The 20,078-nt window shown below is 48.8% G+C and overlaps 2 protein-coding genes and 1 pseudogene across 48 annotated transcripts in view; 2 read left to right on the forward strand and 1 right to left on the reverse strand.

The window, feature by feature from the left end:
• Positions 1–605, reverse strand: part of LOC119849372 — a 36,991-nt pseudogene extending 36,386 nt beyond the window's left edge.
• Positions 1–20,078, forward strand: part of LOC119849376 (zinc finger protein 420-like) — a 3,142,523-nt gene that overhangs the window by 2,015,415 nt on the left and 1,107,030 nt on the right. For 22 of the 47 annotated variants that reach the window (XM_043503761.1, XM_043503760.1, XM_043503769.1 and 19 more), the window contains one exon: positions 5,608–5,734. The exons of 19 other annotated variants lie outside the window; for them this stretch is intronic. In XM_043503761.1, the coding sequence (XP_043359696.1) occupies positions 5,608–5,734 (127 nt within the window). Of the gene's footprint in view, positions 1–974; positions 1,165–4,753; positions 4,918–5,607; positions 5,735–6,622; positions 6,719–20,078 lie in introns of those variants that run through there. 6 more of the 47 variants (XM_043503768.1, XM_043503766.1, XM_043503767.1 and 3 more) reach the window with 6 other exon arrangements.
• LOC119849375 (zinc finger protein 883-like) lies at positions 14,004–17,081 on the forward strand. The gene is made up of 4 exons (XM_043503850.1): positions 14,004–14,028; positions 14,470–14,583; positions 14,948–15,722; positions 15,807–17,081. The coding sequence occupies exons 2-4, from the start codon at positions 14,493–14,495 to the stop codon at positions 16,663–16,665; spliced, it is 1,725 nt and encodes a 574-aa protein (XP_043359785.1). The 5' UTR covers positions 14,004–14,028; positions 14,470–14,492; the 3' UTR covers positions 16,666–17,081.

Here is a 20,078-nt window from a genome sequence, read left to right on the forward strand (position 1 = left end):
TCTTCCCATTTCAGAAGCCACTCAGGGGAACGATCCCCCCCCCCCAAACGAGGACAAGTCGCTGCAGGTAAAAATGCGGGGAGGGGGGATTTGAACTGGCCACGGGCGAAGTGGGGAGGAAACGGGGTACGGGGGGGCAGAGACCGTCTCAGGGAGGTGGGGGGGGGTCACCCTGGCTGCTGTGGAGAGAAAGGGGGCGGGAGCGGGGGGGTCCCCAGGGGAGGGGGCAGCGGTAAATCCGAGGGGGGATCTCAGCCCCCCCCTTTTCCTCCCCGCCCCCCGGGGGCTCCCCGGCTCGTCTCCTCCTCCCCCGCCACGTCCGGGCTGCGCCGACATTTCTCCCCCCTTTTCCTGGCCCCCCCCGGACACCGGGGCAGAGTCACCGCCCGGCCCCGCCCCCGCGGCTCGCTCCGGTACCTGGAGGCCGCGGCGGGGCGGGCAGAGCCCGGGGGGGCCCCAGCGGGGGCCGGGCCCGGGCACGGGGGGGGTTCCTGAAGGTCTCCCCGGCACAGACCCTCCGCCTCAGCCCGGCCCCGGGGCGCAGCCGCGGGCGAGCTCTGCCTCTGCGCATGCCCGACTCTCGCCCCACCCCCGATCTGCGCATGCCCGACTCTCCCGCCCGCCCCATCTGCGCATGCCCGACTCTCCCCCCATCTGAGTCTACCCGACTCTCCCGATCTGCGCATGCCCGACTCTCCCGCCCGCCCCATCTGCGCATGCCCGACTCTCCCCCCATCTGAGTCTACCCGACTCTCCCGATCTGCGCATGCCCGACTCTCCCGCCCGCCCCATCTGCGCATGCCCAAAGCCGGGAGACAAAAAACCCTTCTCCGGCTCTGGGAGAGGCTCCAACGGCCCCGCACCAGCTAGGCGGAGCCGGGCTCCTCCTCCCCTCCCCCGCGCCCAACGTCACTTCCGCTCCCGGGAGAGCGGTTCCGCCCTCTCTTGCCCATCCCCCGATCTGCGCATGCCCAGAGCCGGAAAACCCAACGTCACTTCCGTGGCTGCCTCCCTGTGACCCGGGAGCCCGGGCTGAGCAGCGGCTGCTCCCCCCTGGGGTCTGTGCGGGGGGGGCGGGGCGCGTCATTAACCCCTCCGTGCCCGGCCGGGGCGGGGGCTTTCTCCAGCCGGGACCAGCCCCGGGCTCTGCCCGCCCCAGGCCCGGTGAGTGGGAGACCCCGTGCGGGGGGGGGCAGGAAAGTGAAGTGAAGGGAGGGCAGAAGCCGGGGGGGCAGAGACTGGGGCCCGGCGGGGGGGTCCCCGGTGGGGGTGGGGGGTGTCGGGCGTGGGGGGGGTCTCCGAGGGGGTGTCGGGCGGGGAGGGGAGAAGGCGGGGACTCCCCGGACCCCGGGTTCCCAGTCCCACTTGCTGCCCCCCAGTTGCCCCCAGCCCTCAGTTGCCCCTCCCCTGCCCATCCCCCACTGCTGCCCCCTCCCCTTATCTGGGGAGCCTTCCCCCCCCCCCCGCCTTCAAGCAGCTCCTCAAAGGGCTCCCTGCTGCCCGTGTGAACGGTGGCAGTGGGGTGGGGGGGGACCATCACTTTCTGTTTATGTCTTGGACAGACTGGATTTTATACGACAAACCGGTCCCCCTTTTCCAGCTAGTTATTTGATAGCAAGATAAAATCCCCCCCCCCCCCCGCCTCCGGTCTTGGCCTTTATCTCTCATGTTATCAATTGCAAAGTTTGTGACTCGCATTCTCTGCAACCCTCAAAGATTGATATAAAATAACCTAAACATTTGCCCCACTTTCTCTCTGCTTCTCTATTTCTAAGTGAATATGCCCTGAGATTTTTGCCTGGCTCTCTAAGTATAAAATACTAACAAAATAAAAATAAAAATCTGATTTACACCTTTTCTCAGGTTCTTGAATATGGATATAAAATGTTTGCCAGTGTTGCCCATTTCCACTCTATTCATTTATCAAATAGCAATGTGAAATGCACTCCGATTTTACCTCGTATCAACTACTGCTATAAAATTCCTCTCATTTTCCACTTTCTTCTCTCTAATTTGCAAAAATGGATCCAAAATCCCTCAGATTTCCACCCTTTCTCTTTCATTTCTGCACATTGATCTCAGGATTTCCCTCTTTCTACATCATTATCAAATGTCAATTAAAAATGTTCTTGGCTTTGCGGCTCTTCCCCATGTTTCTAAATCCCAGCAACTTCTCCTTTCTTGGAGGGAACCTGTTGCCCTGAGTCCTTCTCCATGTTGGAGGTTGCAGGGAGTTAAATTTCCCAGTGATCGCCTTTCCCCTCTCCTTTGAGAATCATTTCTTCTCCCCTTTAGCTCTGTTAAAATGTTTGCCGATGAAAGAGACCAGCCACATATTTAATACAGATCAAAGCCAGAGGCCTCCCCCTGATTGGGGATCAGTGGCCCCCACCTGGTAACAGGAGAGTTGGCTGGACCATTTTCTTTTTCTCCAGCTGGCATGGGATGGGGAGGTCTCTCTGAGTTCAGAGTGGGTCCAGAAGTATCCCAAACCCCATGACAAATGATGTCCGTGCTGGGTTGATTCCTGTAGTGCTAAGATGTAGCCACCTCTGGGGTGGATCCATGATGGCCATTGTTTGCTAGTGAAATTTCTTACCTATTTTGGCCCTCCCTGCCTTCCATTCTCCTGTTCAAGAGGCGCCCCCTGCCTGTGTGGCTGGCCAGCAAGGGGTGGTGATAACTTTCTATCCACTTACCGAACACTGTTGCTGGAGGGGTGCATGTCTGTGTGGGGAGATTGCAGCGGGGGCTGAAGGGGTAGGGGGAGGCCTCTGGATGGCTGGGCAGGGGGGACTCTAGTCAGGTTGGTGGGTTCTGGAGATTTGGGGTTTCGGGGGATGGTTCTGATGTGCCTAGCCCTGAGGCTATGGGTCCTGGAGGTGGATACCGCTGGGGGTCTGGTGGCTGCAGAGCAGCGTAGGTGGGCGTCTCTCGGGGAGGCAGGGCAGGGGGCTAGAGGGTGCCGGTGCTGTGCCAGGGTCTCTGTCTGGGCTTCCCCCGCTGGCCCCTGGGATCATTGCCATGCCCAGTGCATGGAGGGGAGAGAATCCCCGGAACTAGGTCAAGGGATGCCAGGCAAGCAGAGTGAGAGGTTCCACTGTAAAGCATTAGGGGGCCCCACTGTGGGGAGGAGAGGGCCCAGACAAATGGCATGGCAGATCCTACTGGAGGGCAGGTGGGGGTCCTAGGCAGGTAGTGGGAGAATCCCAGGCAGGCAGTGAGGGACTGAGTTCCTGTGAGGGGTCCCCTTTGTGGGGGGTCCCTGGCTGCTGGGGGAACTTGGTGGGGGGAACCCTTTGGGATTCCCAACCTGACTGTCATGGACTGGTGGGGATTCCCTGGCCGGTGGGGCTCTGAGGGGTATCTGGGGTCCCTGGCCAGGGACTCTGGAGGCTGCGCCCCAGGGAATATCTGGTAGGACCCTGGCTGGAGGGTGTCTGGGGCCCCTGGCTGTGGGCTCTGGGGACTGTTACTAACCATGCTCCTTCTCTCTGATCAACTTGTGCCAGAATCCTGGCTCCAAGCACTGCCCGGCATTCCCGAGCCACGCCCAGTCACCGTGATAACTTTCTATCCACTTATGTGTGTGTGAAATAACAGATTTTGCTTTTCTCCTCTTTTGAAAACTGCAGGAACTTTTGGTTCTGTAGGGAAAATTCATCTCCCCACCCCGACCTTGTCCAAGATCTTGGGAGGGAGGGAGGTGAGAAGGGGGTTAGCACTGCCACACAATGGTCTCCTTCTTTCCGAAATCTGGTTTCATTGAGACCATTGTTACTCCAGAGTCTCTGCATGGAAAGACAAGGAGTGACTCCAGAGGAACAGTGGGGCAAATGAGATTAGCCGTCCTCCCTGTGAGGAGGGGCTCTCATTAGCTGCTCTCCCAGAGATCTAAAGGAAGGAAAGCTGCTCATATGCTCTGTCCCTCTCTGCTCACGATATCGGGGTTTAGCTTCGTCGATCAGACGCTGCAGCCTCCATTGAGATCGGGGAGACCAGGCTGAGCAGCTGCTGCTCCCCACCGGCTGGGAAGTGATCTTAATTAAAGCTTCTTCTCTGCCTGGCCCAGGTGATGACTTTCTCCAGCTGGTGCTAGCCCCTAGGGCAGCCCTGAGCCCTGTTGATACTAAATTCTGAGCCAGAGACTCCAGGTAACTGAAAGAAATGAAGGGAAAATCCTGGGATCTGGCCTTAAAATGACTCTACACAAACAGACATCACCCGCCCTCCCACCCCCCATTTCTCGTCCTATTAGCAATTGCAGGAGCAAATCCAGCCATGGGGGAGCAAACAACCCAGGAATGGGACTTTTCTACCAGACGGGCAGGGAGAGGGGACAGGGAAAAGGAGACAGAGACTGCAAGGGGCCGTGGGAGAAAAGAGTTTCAAGAGAGATTTCCAGATCTCTAATCTGCCCAGACAGATGCATTACTGCACCGTGGGTAGAATCACTTTCCTGTGGACAAGATGAGGATCAGACAGAGGAAAACCCAGTTCCTGACCCCTGTCCCTCCCGCTGGGGTATGGCTGCCATGGAGTCAGTATCCGAGGGAATCCCCCACAGTGAATCCTTTAGTTCTGCTTTTTTCTAGCCTTGTGTTGAGAGACTTTGTTATGGGGTGCGGGGAGGGAGAAGGGAGGTTAAGAATGTCTCTGGGGGCTTAGCCTTGCAGGAGGGGCCAGGTCTACACTGTAATAAAGAGATCAAGCGTTTTCTCAGCATGGCAGACTCAAGGGTGTCTGTCTGCAGGGAAAAAGCCTGGGAGAATCGTGCTGTGATATGAACTAAAGCCTGTTCTGGAACCCTCACAACTGACCTCACCCAGACAGGCTGCAGAACGACATCCTCCAGTTCATCCTGTCCTCCCATGGAACAAGGGAGAGAGATGGCAGCAGAGGAGCCAGTTCAGGTAGGTATTATCGGGGGGTTGCTGGTGGGTTCCTGCAGGAGGAGAGGGGCAGCAAATATACCAGAGATGGGAAGGTTTGCACGGTCTGGTTTGGAGGTTGGAGTGGGGTAGGAAATGCACAGGGTGGAGAAAGGGAGGCGGACAGGGGGTGGCAAACCTGCTGGGAGTTGTTTAATAAGTGGCCTAGATTGTAGGAATGGACCCATGAGGTTCAGAGGTAGAAATACCCTAATTTGTTGAACAGAAAATCACCCAGCTACATGGGGCTGGGAGAACTGACCAGACTCGTAGTGCTGAAGCCTGATTTGACTAACCACTGGCTACTGTGAGATATGAAGGGAGCACCCACCAGTCAGGCTTAGGGGAGATTCTCCTCCCCTCATATCAAACTCCTCACAATGAGGAGGGTGTTGGGCTTCTGATCAGGGAGCTCTCCCTGGACTCTGCTAGGGGCTCCATCTCCTGTATTAGTCTGTGGGTAATAGGTTTGTGATGGATCTGCTGGGAGAGATGGAGCTGCTGCTCTTCATTCTCTCACCCTGGTGTTTCCTGGATGCTCTGTGCATGGTGGGGGTGGCACTCTGTTGACTGCAATCCATCCAGAGCTTCCATTTGATTGGCTCCTCTCCCCCCACGAACAGTGGGGTTGTGAGTGGGGCAGCAGGTCATGAGTGTTAGATTCTTGTTCTTTCAGGGGTCAGTGACCTTCGAGGAGGTGGCTGTGTATTTCGCCAGGGAAGAGTGGGCCCTGCTGAACCCCACTCAGAGAGCCCTCTACAGAGACGTCATGCAGGAGAACTATGAGACTGTGACCTCGCTGGGTAAGGGTTCCTGTCCCCTCAGTTCTTAGAAGGGGGAATGAAGAGATAAAATTCACACCACCCCCACGATGCTATCTCTACTCTGTCCTGTTTCAGCATCACCCCCATATGCCCATGACACGCACACACGACCAGAGACCCTCCCCTGCTGCAGAACACTTTGGGAACAGAGCACAGAAACAGTATTGCATAGTGTCAAATATCTCCTGTTTGCTCAAGTAAAACTGAGGATTAGGTGCAGCATAACGAACAGAAGCTTCCTACCCCGACCTTCTCTCAAACCCTGAGCTGCTCCACCCAAACGGGAATGTGCTTGGGGTGTAAGAAGCAGGCTGCTGGAGTCAGAGCTGCTGGTCCAGGGTTATTTATCACACAGACACTCAGTGTGTCCTTGAATGCTGGTTGGGAGTATCCAGAGAAGGAAGCTCAGTGTCGGATTTAGCATTAATGAGGCCCTGTGCTCAGCGGGGGGGCGGGGCGGGGCGGGGAGCTGCCATTGGGTGCAGAGCATGAACCAATTTTTCCCTGTGGGTGCTCCAGCCCCGGAGCACCCACTTAGTCGGTGCCTATGACCCCCAGAATGTTGCTCCTCATTCCCTGGGCTCCCACCACTACCCATACCCAAAGACAGTTCAGTCCCCACAAGTGCTCCCAAGGTGGGGTGAGCGGCTCCTGGAGCCCCACTCCCTAGCTCCACCAATTCTGCACTCTCCTCCCCCCGGTCTCATGCTCATGACAATTCAGGCCCCAACGCTGGACTGGACCCAAGCCTCCCAGGGACTGGAAACACACAAATACCTTCTGCCTGGTACAGGCCTCCCCCAATGCACTGCAGACACGTACTCCTCCTCCAACTCCACTCCTCTCACGGAAATCTCGCTCTTCGAGGTCCCGGCCAGCAGCCCCAAGACCTGCACCTCTCTCCAGCTGGGAGCCTGAGCCCTACCCTGCTCCCCACTCCCTCGAAGGAAAGCCAAGTGCTGGGTGAGCACCTAACACTCCAAACATTCCTCACCTCCTGTCTCAGACAGGGCAGCCAGATCAGCACATTCAGGTGAAGGCAGAAACAGAGGCAAGGAGACGGAGCTTCCACCTCCACCACGTGAGAATGCAGCCATCTGGGAGGACCCTGCTATATGCCCAGAGGCCTTTATTCCTCCAGCCTGCAAGGAAAGATGGCATGTCAGGAAGTTGCCCCTTCAATCCCACACACAAAAGGCCCTTCTTAGCAAAGGCAAAATCCTGAAGAGAAAAAGTAATGTTAAACAGGACTTGAGAGATACCTTAAGAACTTAGTGAAGAATTCATCACCTGACCAGGGACTTGAACCCTGGACCCTCAAATTAAAGTCTGATGCTCTACCAACTGAGCTAGCCAGGCTCACAAAGAAAGAGAACAAAGTTGATGCAGAGGAGAAACTAGTCAAGAAAAAGAGAGCTGGAAACCTGCTGCTCTCTCTCTCTCACACTCTTCCCAGCGACAGCCTGGCCTGGTATTAGTGCTGGTTAAGAAGAAGGGAAAGTATCTGCATCTACCAGCTGTCCAGTAAGGCTCTCCTCTTTCTGCCACTGGCCTGTTCCTGGGATAACCCCAACCTCCGCATAACAGAGAGTGGTGACATCGGCAGAGAAAGCACCTTGGCATCAGCCTGGGAAAGCTTGAGGGTCTAGGCCCGTCACCTTGTGGAGTCTTGTGGCTTGGCCTCCTCTGACCTTGAGTTTGGCCTATGGAGGCCGGCTCTTCCTGCTGGCCTCCTTGGCGTGACTTGACGAAGGAGGAAGTGAGGCAGGAATGGGGCAAAAGTGGAAAGTCATGCTGAGGATGGCAGGGTAGAAGCTAAGTGCCTCAGTGTGGCTAAGTAGGGTTAGTAGAGCGCCATCATTCATTCTGCCAAAGCCTGGGGAGGTGGAGTTGGCTGGTAGAATCCTGTGACTGTCTCTTGGCAGCCCAGGCATGGCTACTTGCAGCCCAGGAGAAGAAGCGGGGTTCTGGGTGGAAGGAAAAGAAGCAATGGTGACTCCGAGTGGGCTCCTTTCTGGCCAAGATGGTGTGCTGTGGTGCCCGTGGGCATAGCCCCCAACTTCTTCTGGCGCCAGTGGGTGCTCAACCCCCCTCTGCCCCTGGCCCCACCCTGACTCCATCCCTGCCCTGCCCCCATTCCAACCACTTCCCCAAAGTCCCTGCCCCATTCGACGACTCCTCCAAATCCCCACCCCGGCCCCGCCTCCTCCCCTGAGTGCACAATGTTCCCGTTCTTCCCCCCTGTAACGCTGCTGGTTCTGGCGGGACCCACCTGAGAGTGCCAATTCAGGACAAATTGCTTCAAGCAGGGCAGTTACAGACCAAGACTGGGGTTTCTCCACCTGTAAGACAAACCAAATCAGCCAAACAGAGCAGACTTTGGTCTCACCACACTGGCTAACCACAAGTCATACAAGCAATTCCCTTAGACACTCCAGTTTCCCAGTATCACCACCAGTACCACTTGTTATGGTGACAAATGGTTATGAAAACCAATACCCCAGTAAAAGAAAAGGTTCTCTTGATCCCAAAGGACCAAGCCCCAGACCCAGGACAATTTACAAATCAGATCTTACCCACAAATCACGCTGTTGCCAGTCCTTTAGCATCTAAAATCTAAAGTTTTATTCATAAAAGGAAAAAGATATAGATGAGAGCTAGAACTGGTTAAATGGAATCAATTCCATACAGTAATGGCAAAGTTCTTGGTTCAGGCTTGCGGCAGCGATAGAATAAACTGCAGGTTCAAATCCAGTCTCTGGAGAACATCACCAGCTGGGATGGGTCGTTCAGTCCTTGGTTCAAAGCTTCGGTGTAGCAAAGTCCTTCCAGAGGTATGAAGCAGGATTGAAGACAAGATGGAGGAGCTGCAGCAGCTTTTTCTATTCTCTTGCCATGTGGTCTGTCTTTCTTTGTCCCAAAGACAAGCTGTCCATCACATGGCCTGGAAAACCCTCAGAGTTCTCTCCATAGGCATGTCCCTGCATACTTTGCTGAGTTTCAAGGCATGTCTTCCTTCTCTCAGTGGGTCAATTGTATAGCTGATGGTCCTTAATGGGCCATCAAGCAGGCTAGGCAGAGCTGACACCAACTTGTCTGGAGTGTTTCCCACAAGCATAGCACAAATTTGAACTACAGACAGTATAGAGCCAATATTCATAACTTCAACTACAAAAATGATACACACACATAGACAGCATAATCATAATGAGCAAACCATAACCTTGTGTTAGACACCTCATTTGACCCCCTTTTTATAAGATTTGATGCTGCTACAGGACCTTGGTTGCAACAATGATCTATATGGTCCCAGTTCAAGTCAATAACGTGACACCCCCAACGCAAAATTGATGCAAGAAGGGATGACACAAACATCACTGACTGCAACCCAAGAGCTTCCCATCCTTGGTTCTGACTTACTACAGCAAGTATTGGTGTATAACAGAAATGGTTTATCAAAGTCATGTTCAGTAATATGATTGAATCTCTTTACAAACTCAAGGTAAAACTTGGTTAGAACAATAGTGGATTGGATCTGCTCTTGCAGCATGGTTCCTGTATGTCTCATGTGATCTTGCCGAGAGAACATAGCTACTTTATCCATACAAGCTCTGCCAAGTGTTTGAAAACCAATTAAGATCAAGTCAATGTAGATATTAATGTTGTCCATATTATAGAAATCTTAGCATTTAGGCGTGAAAGCAATATGGTAAGGTGCCTCAGTTTCTCCTTTCATACAGCACATCAAGTTTGGAATGTCTTTTCCTCTCTGAAAAATTCCAAGACTTTTTACAGGCATTATCTGTGAAACATCAGTATAACAAGGCCTTTTAACATAAAGTGTGATCTTGTGTATCACTTTTAACATATTCAAGGGATTTTCCAAAAGATTAGGCACATTGTACATTTTTACAGTTTTTGGCAACACATTAGTTACAAGAATTACCATTAGCAATAACAAGAAATTCATTGCAAGTGTCCATTTTCAATCATTTTTGTCATTCCACACCTTTCGCTCAATACCATTGGGGTTTGGGCCTTTTAGAGTTAGCCTGTGGCTTCCCTTTGCAAAATAAAGTCTCCTTTCCTCCTTGTCCTGAAGAATCAAACCCTGATTTCTCTTGCTTAACAGAATTCACTGGCTGCTAGGGTGGGCTTTCTTTGCTAACAGCTATTAGCAAGTCTTTCTTCTCCCAGTCAGTCAGGTAATTTGCATTCAGACAGACAGGAGCCTGTTCACCAGTTTTCAGATCCTTCACTGCTACCAATCTAAGGCTGGACTCTGTCTGAAAGAGAAACCACAAAGTTCTGTTGTCCTTCCCTTACCAACCTGTGCGGCCACATGGAATCAGAAGTTAAGTCCACTGAGAGAATACAAGTCCTATCGAAAGTGTCTAGAGATGAGCGTATACCTGCCATCCCCTACGTTCTCGAGAGATTAACTGCACAGCTGTTCTGCTCTGCAGACTCAGCTACCAAGTCTTCCCTCTGAACCTGAGACGCAGACTGTTCACTTACAGAATCTACATGGAGACATTGCTCTCTCAACAACCGTGTTAACAACTCCTTAACAAGCTGGCCAAACACAGCCACTTGTTCAACTTTCTTAACAGCTTTCACTCGTTCTGAGACCTTCTCAAAGCTATCCATGGTGGATCTTTCAAAAGGAAAGTCAGTGGATCCATTCACAACAGAAAATTTCTGGCTGTTAGGAACTGAAACATTCTTGATTAAATCACTTTCACACCCTTCAGTTGCAGTAAACTGCTTGCAAAGACTCCATGAGGATTCCTTTCCCTAGGGGCTTTTCTGTGCAACAATTCACCCTTCACAGAAATTCTGCCCTTGCCCTCTTCACCAAGGGCTTGCTCTAAACGAACGCTTTCCTGAGCAACAACAGACTCTTTCTGGGTCTCACTTACATCCAGAATCAATTCTGGCCCATCAGGCAGATTCCTACACAATCCCCTTTCGGGCAAACTTATAGACTTCCTAGATAAAAGGTTAGAGGCATTCTCCTTCTCTTTGCCACACACAAGTTCAGGAATCTTTTCCTTCTTGCTGCAAGTTTCCACACCATCAGTAGGTAACACAATCAAATCACCTTTATGGTCTCCTTGTGCCCTGGTTAGGGTATCACCCTGATCAGACAGAGTTGCTACACTCTTTCCCAGGAACACACTAGCAACAGGCAAAATACAAGCACCAGAATTGTCTGGTATCTGGGATTTTGCTAGGACGCTAACTGGATGCACCCTAGTTACGCTGCCATTCTCCCTACCAGACACAAACTTAGGACCGTTCCCTTCCTGAGCTTTAGTTGAATCCAGAACCAACTCTGAGACAACTGCACTATTCTCAACCATCACAGGCTGAAAGGAACCTTCTTTCTGCTCCACAGACAAAGAAGTGCCAGAGACACATTCTCCTTTACCAGAGAGACAGTTTGGGATCTCATTCCCCTGGTCCCAGCACACAGGGTTCTTCACAGACAACTGCTTGGAGATTGGGGTTGCTCCCTCCATAGGCAAGTCAATACCCTTGACAGACACAGGCACATTTCCTTCACTGTCACACTTCTCCGCACAAGTAACAGGTAAGCTATAGGGACATTCATCTTCCACTATCCTCGCCTTCCCAAACTGCTGACTAGACAAAGCCATCAGCTCATAAGGCTGCCTAGGCTCATCCAAACTTTCCTTATCAGGCACATTGCCACTCCCCACAGATAAATTGCTGCTCTTCTCACTATACTGAGCTACTTCCAGCAAATCACAGTTAAGCTTTTCAGGTTCACTTTTACAAGCTGTACTAGCCAACAATCCATCACCCATAAAAAAAATCTACCCTTTTCTTCCTCAATTAGGGCTTCAACCTGACCATCCACTTTAATCTGTTCCTGAGAAACATTGTCCTGACCAATGAGTTATTTCGGTGCTTGATCTAATTCCAGATTCACTTCTGAGACATTAGACAGACATTCAGAAACTTCATTCACAGACAAACAGCTCTTTTCCTCTGACAAACATTTGGAGAAACCCTCCCCAGTCAAATCATTGCCCATAATAGACACAGGTTTAAAATCATTCCTTTCCTGTGACTGGCTACTTGGACTGAACAAAGCTTTAATATTTTCCCCAATCAAAATATCCTTAGGCAATAATTTCCTTACATGAGTTACAACTTCATGCTTTGTACCATTCCATTCAAGGTGGATTCTGGCTAAAGGCACACTTACAGTAAACTCACAGAGGACAACATTCACACTCTGATTTGGTAAGTAATCTTCCTCTTTGACTAGATCTGCTTTAACAAGAGTGATGTTAGAAGCCATAATTTGCTCTAAACAGCTTTTACCATTGACTTTTACACTTTATATGAATTTTTCATTACCACTCCCATACATAGCATTGGCACAATTTATGGGGCCACCCTCTACTGAACTCACAGTAACAGCATTTACATAAAAAGTGGCAGTGTTGGGGTACATTTGGTTACACCCAGACAACTGCTCAGAGTTTTACAACATACCAACATTGTTATATACTGAACTTTAAAGAGGATACAATTTCTGCTGTTCTTCCATTGCTTTTTTGACTTGTAGCTGAAGTCTGTCAGTTTCTTCTTGCATCTGGCGGACCATCTCCTTAGCAGCCAGCCTTTCCTTCTGTCTTTCAGAAGCTTCTTTTTCCAGTTAGGCCAAGGCTTACTTCTCTCTCATTCAAATTTCTGCCAGTTTTTGTTCATGTTCCAACTGCAGGCTGTCTCTCGGGGCTTGCAGTTTCATTGCTTCTGCAGCTTCTTTAGCATCAGGTAAGGGCTGTGCTCCTTCCTCCTGATCACTGGCCATTAACAGATATCTCAGTTCTTGATTTGTAGCTTCTTTCTAAAGCTTATCCCCTTTTCTGAACACAAATCTTCAAGGGCTTTTTTGCCAAGGCCCTCATATACTCTTTGCTCACCCATTACAACTGCTCTTTAACCAACCAAACTCTCAATACCAAAATTCAAATTTGGATAGCGTGAGGTTCTGATCCAAAGCTTAATTGACCTGGTTCTGTGGATCCAAGCATGACTACGCCACTGTAACGATGCTGGTTCTGGTGGGACCCAACTGCAAGTGCCAATTCAGGACAAATTGCTTAAAGCAGGGCAGTTACAGCCCAGGGCTGGGGTTTTTCCACCTCTAAGGCAAACCAAATGAGCCAGACTGAGAAGACTTTGGTTTTACCCCACTAGCTAACCACAAGTCACACAAGCAATTCCCTTAGAGAACTCCCGTTTCCCAGTATCACCACCAGTGCCACTCGTTATGGGGACAGATGGTTATGAAAACCAATACCCCTGACACATACTATGTACAAAATTGGTCATCATTTTGTAGAAGAGTGAATATAGGGGTACAGATTGACACAGTGTTCCCAGCAGATATGAGGGTATTTCAATCCCTCATAACCAGAGTGTTCCGCATCTTCAAGGACCTGGTGAGCTGGTCCTGGGAATTCACCGGTTTATTAAGTGTGACACTGTATGGAATTGTGAGACACTTTATATTATTATTATTTTATTAATAATACCAATATGATAACATTGTGACAAATCGTGCTAGATATGCCATGTAAGATGTCAGTTAAAATGCTATGATTTTCCAAGTATGATGATTTTATTTCTATCTTTGTATTACCTTTGTATTGTGAGACATAGATATGTAGGGTATATCTGTATATCCAGACTTGTGCAGTGTTTCTGGATGACACATCCAGACAGATTGGCATCAGTGCTGTCTAGCCTGTTCGATGGCCCATCCAGGCTCATCAGCTGTACTATGAGCACATGGAAAGGACCAAGGGGATACACCTATTGAGTCAGCAAGACATGCAGGGATATGCCTGTGTACTGAGAACTCCAAGGCTTTTCCATGCCATGTGCTGTGAAGCTTGTGATTGGGACACAAGAAGTACAAGCCACATGGCAAAAGGATTATAAAGGGAAGCTGCATCTGGATTTTCTGGATTGAAGAGAAAATCCCTCTTCCTACCTCTGGAGCAACTTCTCTACAAGCTGAAGCCTTGAACAAAGGACTGAATGATGTGGATGTATTCCAGATGGACTTTCAAGCCAGCAACTCACCAATACTGTGAAGAACCAGATACAGAGATTTCTGAATATATCTGACTGCTTTCCCATGTAACAACTCCTTTCTTTCTGTCTTTCTTTTATAATAAACCTTTAGTTTAGATGCTAAAGCATTGGCTGGAAGGATGGAATTTTGTGTAAGTTCCAAATCTATACTGATTTGGTAATGTGGCTGACCCTTTGGGGTCAGAAGAACATTTTGTCTATGTGCACAGAGGATTTAAATAACCTCTCACTGTACTGGACCTAGGTACTGATTGGGAGTCAGAGAACTGGAATGCAATAAATGGGGTTGTGTGATTTCTTTTTTCAAATTCTCAATAACCAGTGTGGGGGAATCACAAGCACAGTGTGTGACTGATCAGTGAATTTAACTTGTGTTAACCACCAGTTTTCAGAGCATCTGCTCTCCCTTTTTCAGCCTGCCCTGACTTCAGCATTTTCAGTGAGGACTATCAAAGGCACACACGGTCACATTAAGTACTGTAGTTAAATTAATAGAATGTTTGTTTGTTTTTTTTTTATGACAAAGTTTTATGAAATCAACTGAACTCCTTTCTTTTCTTTCATCTGAGCAGGGTTTCCAATTTCCAAACCTGATATGATCCCCCAGCTGGAACAAGGGGAAGAGTCATGGGTCTCAGAGCTCCAGGATTCAGAGGAAAGACAGATCCTGAGAGCTCCCTGCATAGGTAAGGAAACATGAAAACAAATCAGAATCTGTAAGTGCCTGAAGGAAACATCTGGGATGCCCTACAAAGCCCTTGGGAGGTCTCTCAGTTCATTATTGTCGCAAGCAGGAGTCATATCCTCAGGGTAACTGTAGCTCATGGCTTCCTGTAGATTCTAGCAGACACCAGGCCGCAGCTTCCTCCATTTCCCCCTGTGAATTTGGATGTGATGTGAAGGCCCAAATTCATCCCCTCATCTCTCCTATTTGGGAGAAGAATTTGGGGGAGTTCAATTCCTGATTTTTATTTGACCTTTCTCCAGCACTTGTTTTGGTTTGGCCTTCCCCCTTTCCATCCCTGTTTGAGGTTTCTGTCTCTATCACAGGAGGTGATGCAATGGCATGTGAGAAAGAGGAGCAGAATTCTCAGCAGGAAGATGCTGAGCAAGTGGATAAACACAGAGCACTATCACAAAGATCGGAAAGGAACGTGTCCGGGAGTCATGACCAGGAAAAATCCTGCGAGATTCAGCACAGACCAGAAAGAGAGCAGGGAAACCAGCCAGTGGAGGAAGTGGGTGAATATATTTCCTGTCAAGAAACTCAAAAGGACCTCAAGGAAAGTACAACACAGCAGGAAATCCTCACGGGAAAGAGAAAAAATACATGCACTGAGTGTGGAAAAAACTTGTGTGACGACTCAGCCCTTATAAAGCATCAGAGAATCCACACCGGGGAGAGGCCCTATCAATGCAGTGAGTGCGGGAAAACCTTCAATCGCAGCTCGCACCTTATTAGCCATCAGAGAATCCACACAGGGGAGAGGCCGTATGAATGCCGTGCGTGTGGGAAAAGCTTCACTAACAGCTCAGCCCTTTCTGAACACCAGAGAATCCACACCGGGGAGAGGCCCTACGAGTGCAGTGAGTGTGGGAAAAATTTCACTCACCGATCAGCCCGTTCTAGACATCAGAGAATCCACACTGGGGAGAGGCCGTATAAATGCAGTGAGTGTGGGAAAAGCTTCACTAGCAGCTCAGCACTTTCTGGACATCAGAGAATCCACACCGGGGAGAGGCCCTATGACTGCAGTCAGTGCGGAAAAAACTTCAGTCACAGATCAGGCCTTTTTGAGCATCAGAGAATCCACACAGGGGAGAGGCCCTATGAATGCAGTAAATGTGGGCACACCTTCAATTGCAGCTCACACCTTATTAGGCATCACCGAATCCACACAGGGGAGAGGCCCTATGAATGTAGTGAATGTGGGAAAAACTTCACCCACAGATCAGGCCTTTTTCACCATCAGAGAATCCACACAGAGGAGAGGCCCTATCAGTGCAGTGAGTGTAGGAAAACCTTTAATCGCAGCTCGCACCTGATTAGGCATCAGAGAATCCACACTGGAGAGAGGCCCTATGAATGCAGTGAGTGTGGGGAAAGCTTCACTAACAGCTCAGCCCTTTCTGAACATCAGAGAATCCACACCGGGGAGAGGCCCTACGAATGTAATGAGTGTGGGAAAAACTTCACTCACCGATCAGCCCTTTCTAGACATCAGAGAATCCACACCGGGGAGAGGCCCTACGAATGTAATGAGTGTGGGAAAAACTTCACTCAAAGATCAGCCCTTTCTAGACATCAGAGTATCCACACAGGGGAGAGGCCGTATGAATGCAGTGAGTGTGGGAAAAACTTCACTCACAGATCAGGCCTTTTTGAGCATCAGAGAATCCACACAGGGGAGAGGCCCTATGAATGCCGTGAGTGTAGGAAAACCTTCAATTGCAGCTCACACCTTGTTAGGCATCAGAGAATCCACACTGGCGAGAGGCCCTATGAATGCCGTGTGTGTGGGAAAAGCTTCACTAACAGCTCAGCCCTTTCCGAACATCAGAGAATCCACACGGGGGAGAGGCCCTATGAATGCCGTGAGTGCGGGAATAACTTCACTCACAGATCAGGCCTTTTTCACCATCAGAGAATCCACACAGGGGAGAGGCCCTATCAATGCAGTGAGTGTGGGAATACCTTCTCTTCCCACTCAGCCCATTTTATCCATCAGAGAATCTGCAACGGGGCTCAAGACCATAAAAACCTCTAGGGCTATCAATACTTTAGTTTTCCTAATTCCCACATAGTAACTTTTTTTTAAAGCTGTTTGAACTGTTTGCAGGACCGTTATCCCTCAGCTTGTCCAGATGAGTGGCCCATTTTAGCCTTTTGCAGTTCACCCTCTTTGAGGTGGACCCATTTGTCCTTTCTATCAATTCCATTCTTCCATTTGAGTAATTTGAGTGTGCCCTTCCTACCAGGGAGCATCACCTTTATGCCATTTCTCCTGTTGCAACATTAGAGTCACCAGTGATGCAGCTTGTATCATTGCCAGTTGTTCTCATGTTGCTCTGGGTTGTACTGAAGAGCAGTTATATTGGGAACTTTTAAATTCTATTTAAATGAAGAGGAGCAGGGGCAGGAAAAGAAATGTCATTTCACCCTCTGTGACACTGGAAGGATATGGGGTGACTCAGATTCCCTCCTTCCCCATCTCTGCAGAACTGTTACTTTTGGCTGAGCCATGCAGAGTTTATTTTCATCACATTCTACCATGTTTCTCAAAGTGTCATGTGATGAAGTGTTCTCAGCTGTGTCTGTCCTTGGAGATGATGCTTTGACTTCTTTAATCCTGTATCAGTCTCTATGACTGGAGATGAAAGTGTCAAAGACCTGCAAGGGGACATTAAATGGATCCCAAACACAGTGTGATCATTTGGAGTTTAAATCCCAGGTTTCATCTATTGGTAAAGCCACTTCTGGCAAGGGGGCTGTTTTGTCCCCCATTATGGGGGATGCTAGGATACTAAACATTTTGTAAATAGCATAACTGACTCTTGAAACAGTGCAGAGTGAAGCAGGTTTGAATGGATCAGAGGAGAATGTGATGGGAGAATCTCTTGTCCTGATTCTGAATAATCAGATGTAAAAAATCAGATGATCAGATTTCTGCTCTGGAATTTCACTTGAAACTTTCATTTTCAGGTATTCTGTCTCTGTGATGTGGGTTTCTATCTTTCCTGAAGGCTGTTTCATCACCCAGTTGGATGTTAGTTCAGTTTGATAGGATGTAGCTCAGATTTATTGGAGAATTTAAGACAAATGACCATTTGCTAAAGTCGTCATTTCTCAGTTCAACTTTGCTTTTTCCCTGTCCCTCCATGATGACAGGGAGAAAGTTCAAGTGCAGTTACGTCAACATTAGAGAACTCTCCATTTTACTGGACATGCGAAGAAAGAAACAGCAGTGATTTAAAATCTCCTCTCAGAAATGGTGAACAACAGCAGAACCCCAACTAACTGAAAGAAGTGCATATGACCACAGTATAATTTAGTTGTTTAAGGCAATATTGTCTTAGATGATCTGGTGAGAGAATTCCATGGTAAGTAATTTTGAACTAGGCAAAATGCCCTTGGATTTGGTTCCCCAAGCATTTGTAACCCAGGCCCTACAGAAGATCTCTCCTAGCTAATCCTATGACATGGGGAATGCTTCCCTTCATGAGGCAGATGTTGAAGAAATAGTAGTGGGATTTTTGTTGAATTTATCCTTTTGTAGGTGCTAAAAAGGTGTATAAAATGAAATCAGAGTGGGAAATCTAATAGCTGCAGAAAAATAGCTATTTTTGAATAGAAACTCTAGTTCTGGTAACTAACAGAGATTCTGATCCAGCCGTGTGTCCTCTCCCTTTCCTGGAACTGTGCCACCAAATTAAAGAACAGCTGGGTATTTTTCAGGAAACCATTACTCACTAACACTGCTGATATTTGGAGTGGTTTCATAAAGGATTCGACTTCAGAGAAGTGTAAATTTACCCTAAAAAGGGCAAGGATTTGGGGTTGAAAAAGTGCACACTCAATTCTTGCTTTCCACCCCAGTAAAGGAAGCTATGGTGACCAATGACCCAAGGAAAATTGTTTGCACAACTCCACTTCCTAGTTCAATATCACTGATTACAATTCCAAAGGATTCAGAGTAGCAGCCATGTTAGTTTGTATCCATAAAAAGAAAGGAGTACTTGTGGCACTTTAGAGACTAACAAATTTATTAGAGCATAAGCTTTCGTGAGCTACAGCTCACTTCATCGGTATGCATCCAATGAAGTGAGCTGTAGCTTATGAAAGCTTATGCTCTAATAAATTTGTTAGTCTCTAAGGTGCCACAAGTTCCAAAGGATGCCATTGTTGGTTTGAGAACAATCATCCTTCACTGTTTGGATCCAAAGAGAGACTGCTTCATAGGACAGTCCTTCCCCGTGGATCCCAAACTGGCTGCCTGATTGGTTAACAAGGACTTTCAGGCTGTAGAAATGATGGTAACCAATGAGGCAATGAATGTGTCAGGCTCCAATTTCAGACTTCTGGATCCACGCATGTTGAGTCCTGATTCTTATGGTTTTGTGTCTGACGTTGTGGCTACACAATAAAGCTGATGTTGGCACAGATACACCAATGTAACTGTGCTGGTGTAGCACTGCTATTACAGATATTCTCAGCCGCTGGGAGAGATCTCTCCCATCAGACTTCGTTAATTCAGCCCCCGCAAGCGGGATGACTATGTTGGCAGGAAAAACTCTCCTGCTGACATAGCCCTATGTACACAGGAGATGAGGGCTGTGTAACTACATTGCTCAGCTGGGTGGATTTTTCACACCCCTGAGCAATGTAGTTATACCGATAAATGTCTTTAGTGTAGACTGGACACTTTCTCTTGTTTTATGCATTCACCTCACTTCTCCACCTCCTCCTACTTTGAAAGAATAAAAAGTGTGAAAAGAGAGGTATTTTTCCTCATGATGCAGACATTCCTACATAGGACACCCCTTCCACCAACATACATTGCAGAAGATCCTGAGATATATGAGTTCACAGAAGTGGTTGGGACCTACATTGGGACAAGCCACAATTTGAGCCAAGGTTCAGTTGTTGGCAATGGGGATTAAAAGAAAACTAAGGGTACATCTACAGTACAAAATTACTTTGAAGTTATTCTATTTGAGTTTTCGGAAGTGATTTTATACATTCGGTCTTCTGTGTCCCAACTAAAGCATATGAATTCAGCAGAGTACATCCACAGTACCGAGGCTAGCATCGAATGTCAGAGCGGTGCACTGTGGGTAGTTATCCCACAGTTCCTGCAGTCCCCGACACACATTGGAATTCCGGATTAAGCTCCCAATGCATGATGGGGCAAAAACATTCTCTTGGGTGTTTCTGGGTGTGTCTCATCAGTCGCTCCTCCCTACGTGAAAGCTACGTCAGACAATCGTTTTGCACCTTTGGGGCATGCAAATACCATACTGCTTTCAACAGACGGTGCACTGCTTCTCTCCTGGTACTATGAATCTACCTTGCATTTCATCTCATCTTTCTATGTAATCTCTAGTATCTACTCTTTCTCTTCCTCATTGAACGCTTCCACTGCCAACTCTGCTCGGCCATCGTGAACCGAGCAGCACAGCT

The sequence above is a fragment of the Dermochelys coriacea genome, chromosome 28, assembly GCF_009764565.3.
Source record: "Dermochelys coriacea isolate rDerCor1 chromosome 28, rDerCor1.pri.v4, whole genome shotgun sequence".
NCBI classification, from domain to species: Eukaryota; Metazoa; Chordata; order Testudines; family Dermochelyidae; genus Dermochelys; species Dermochelys coriacea.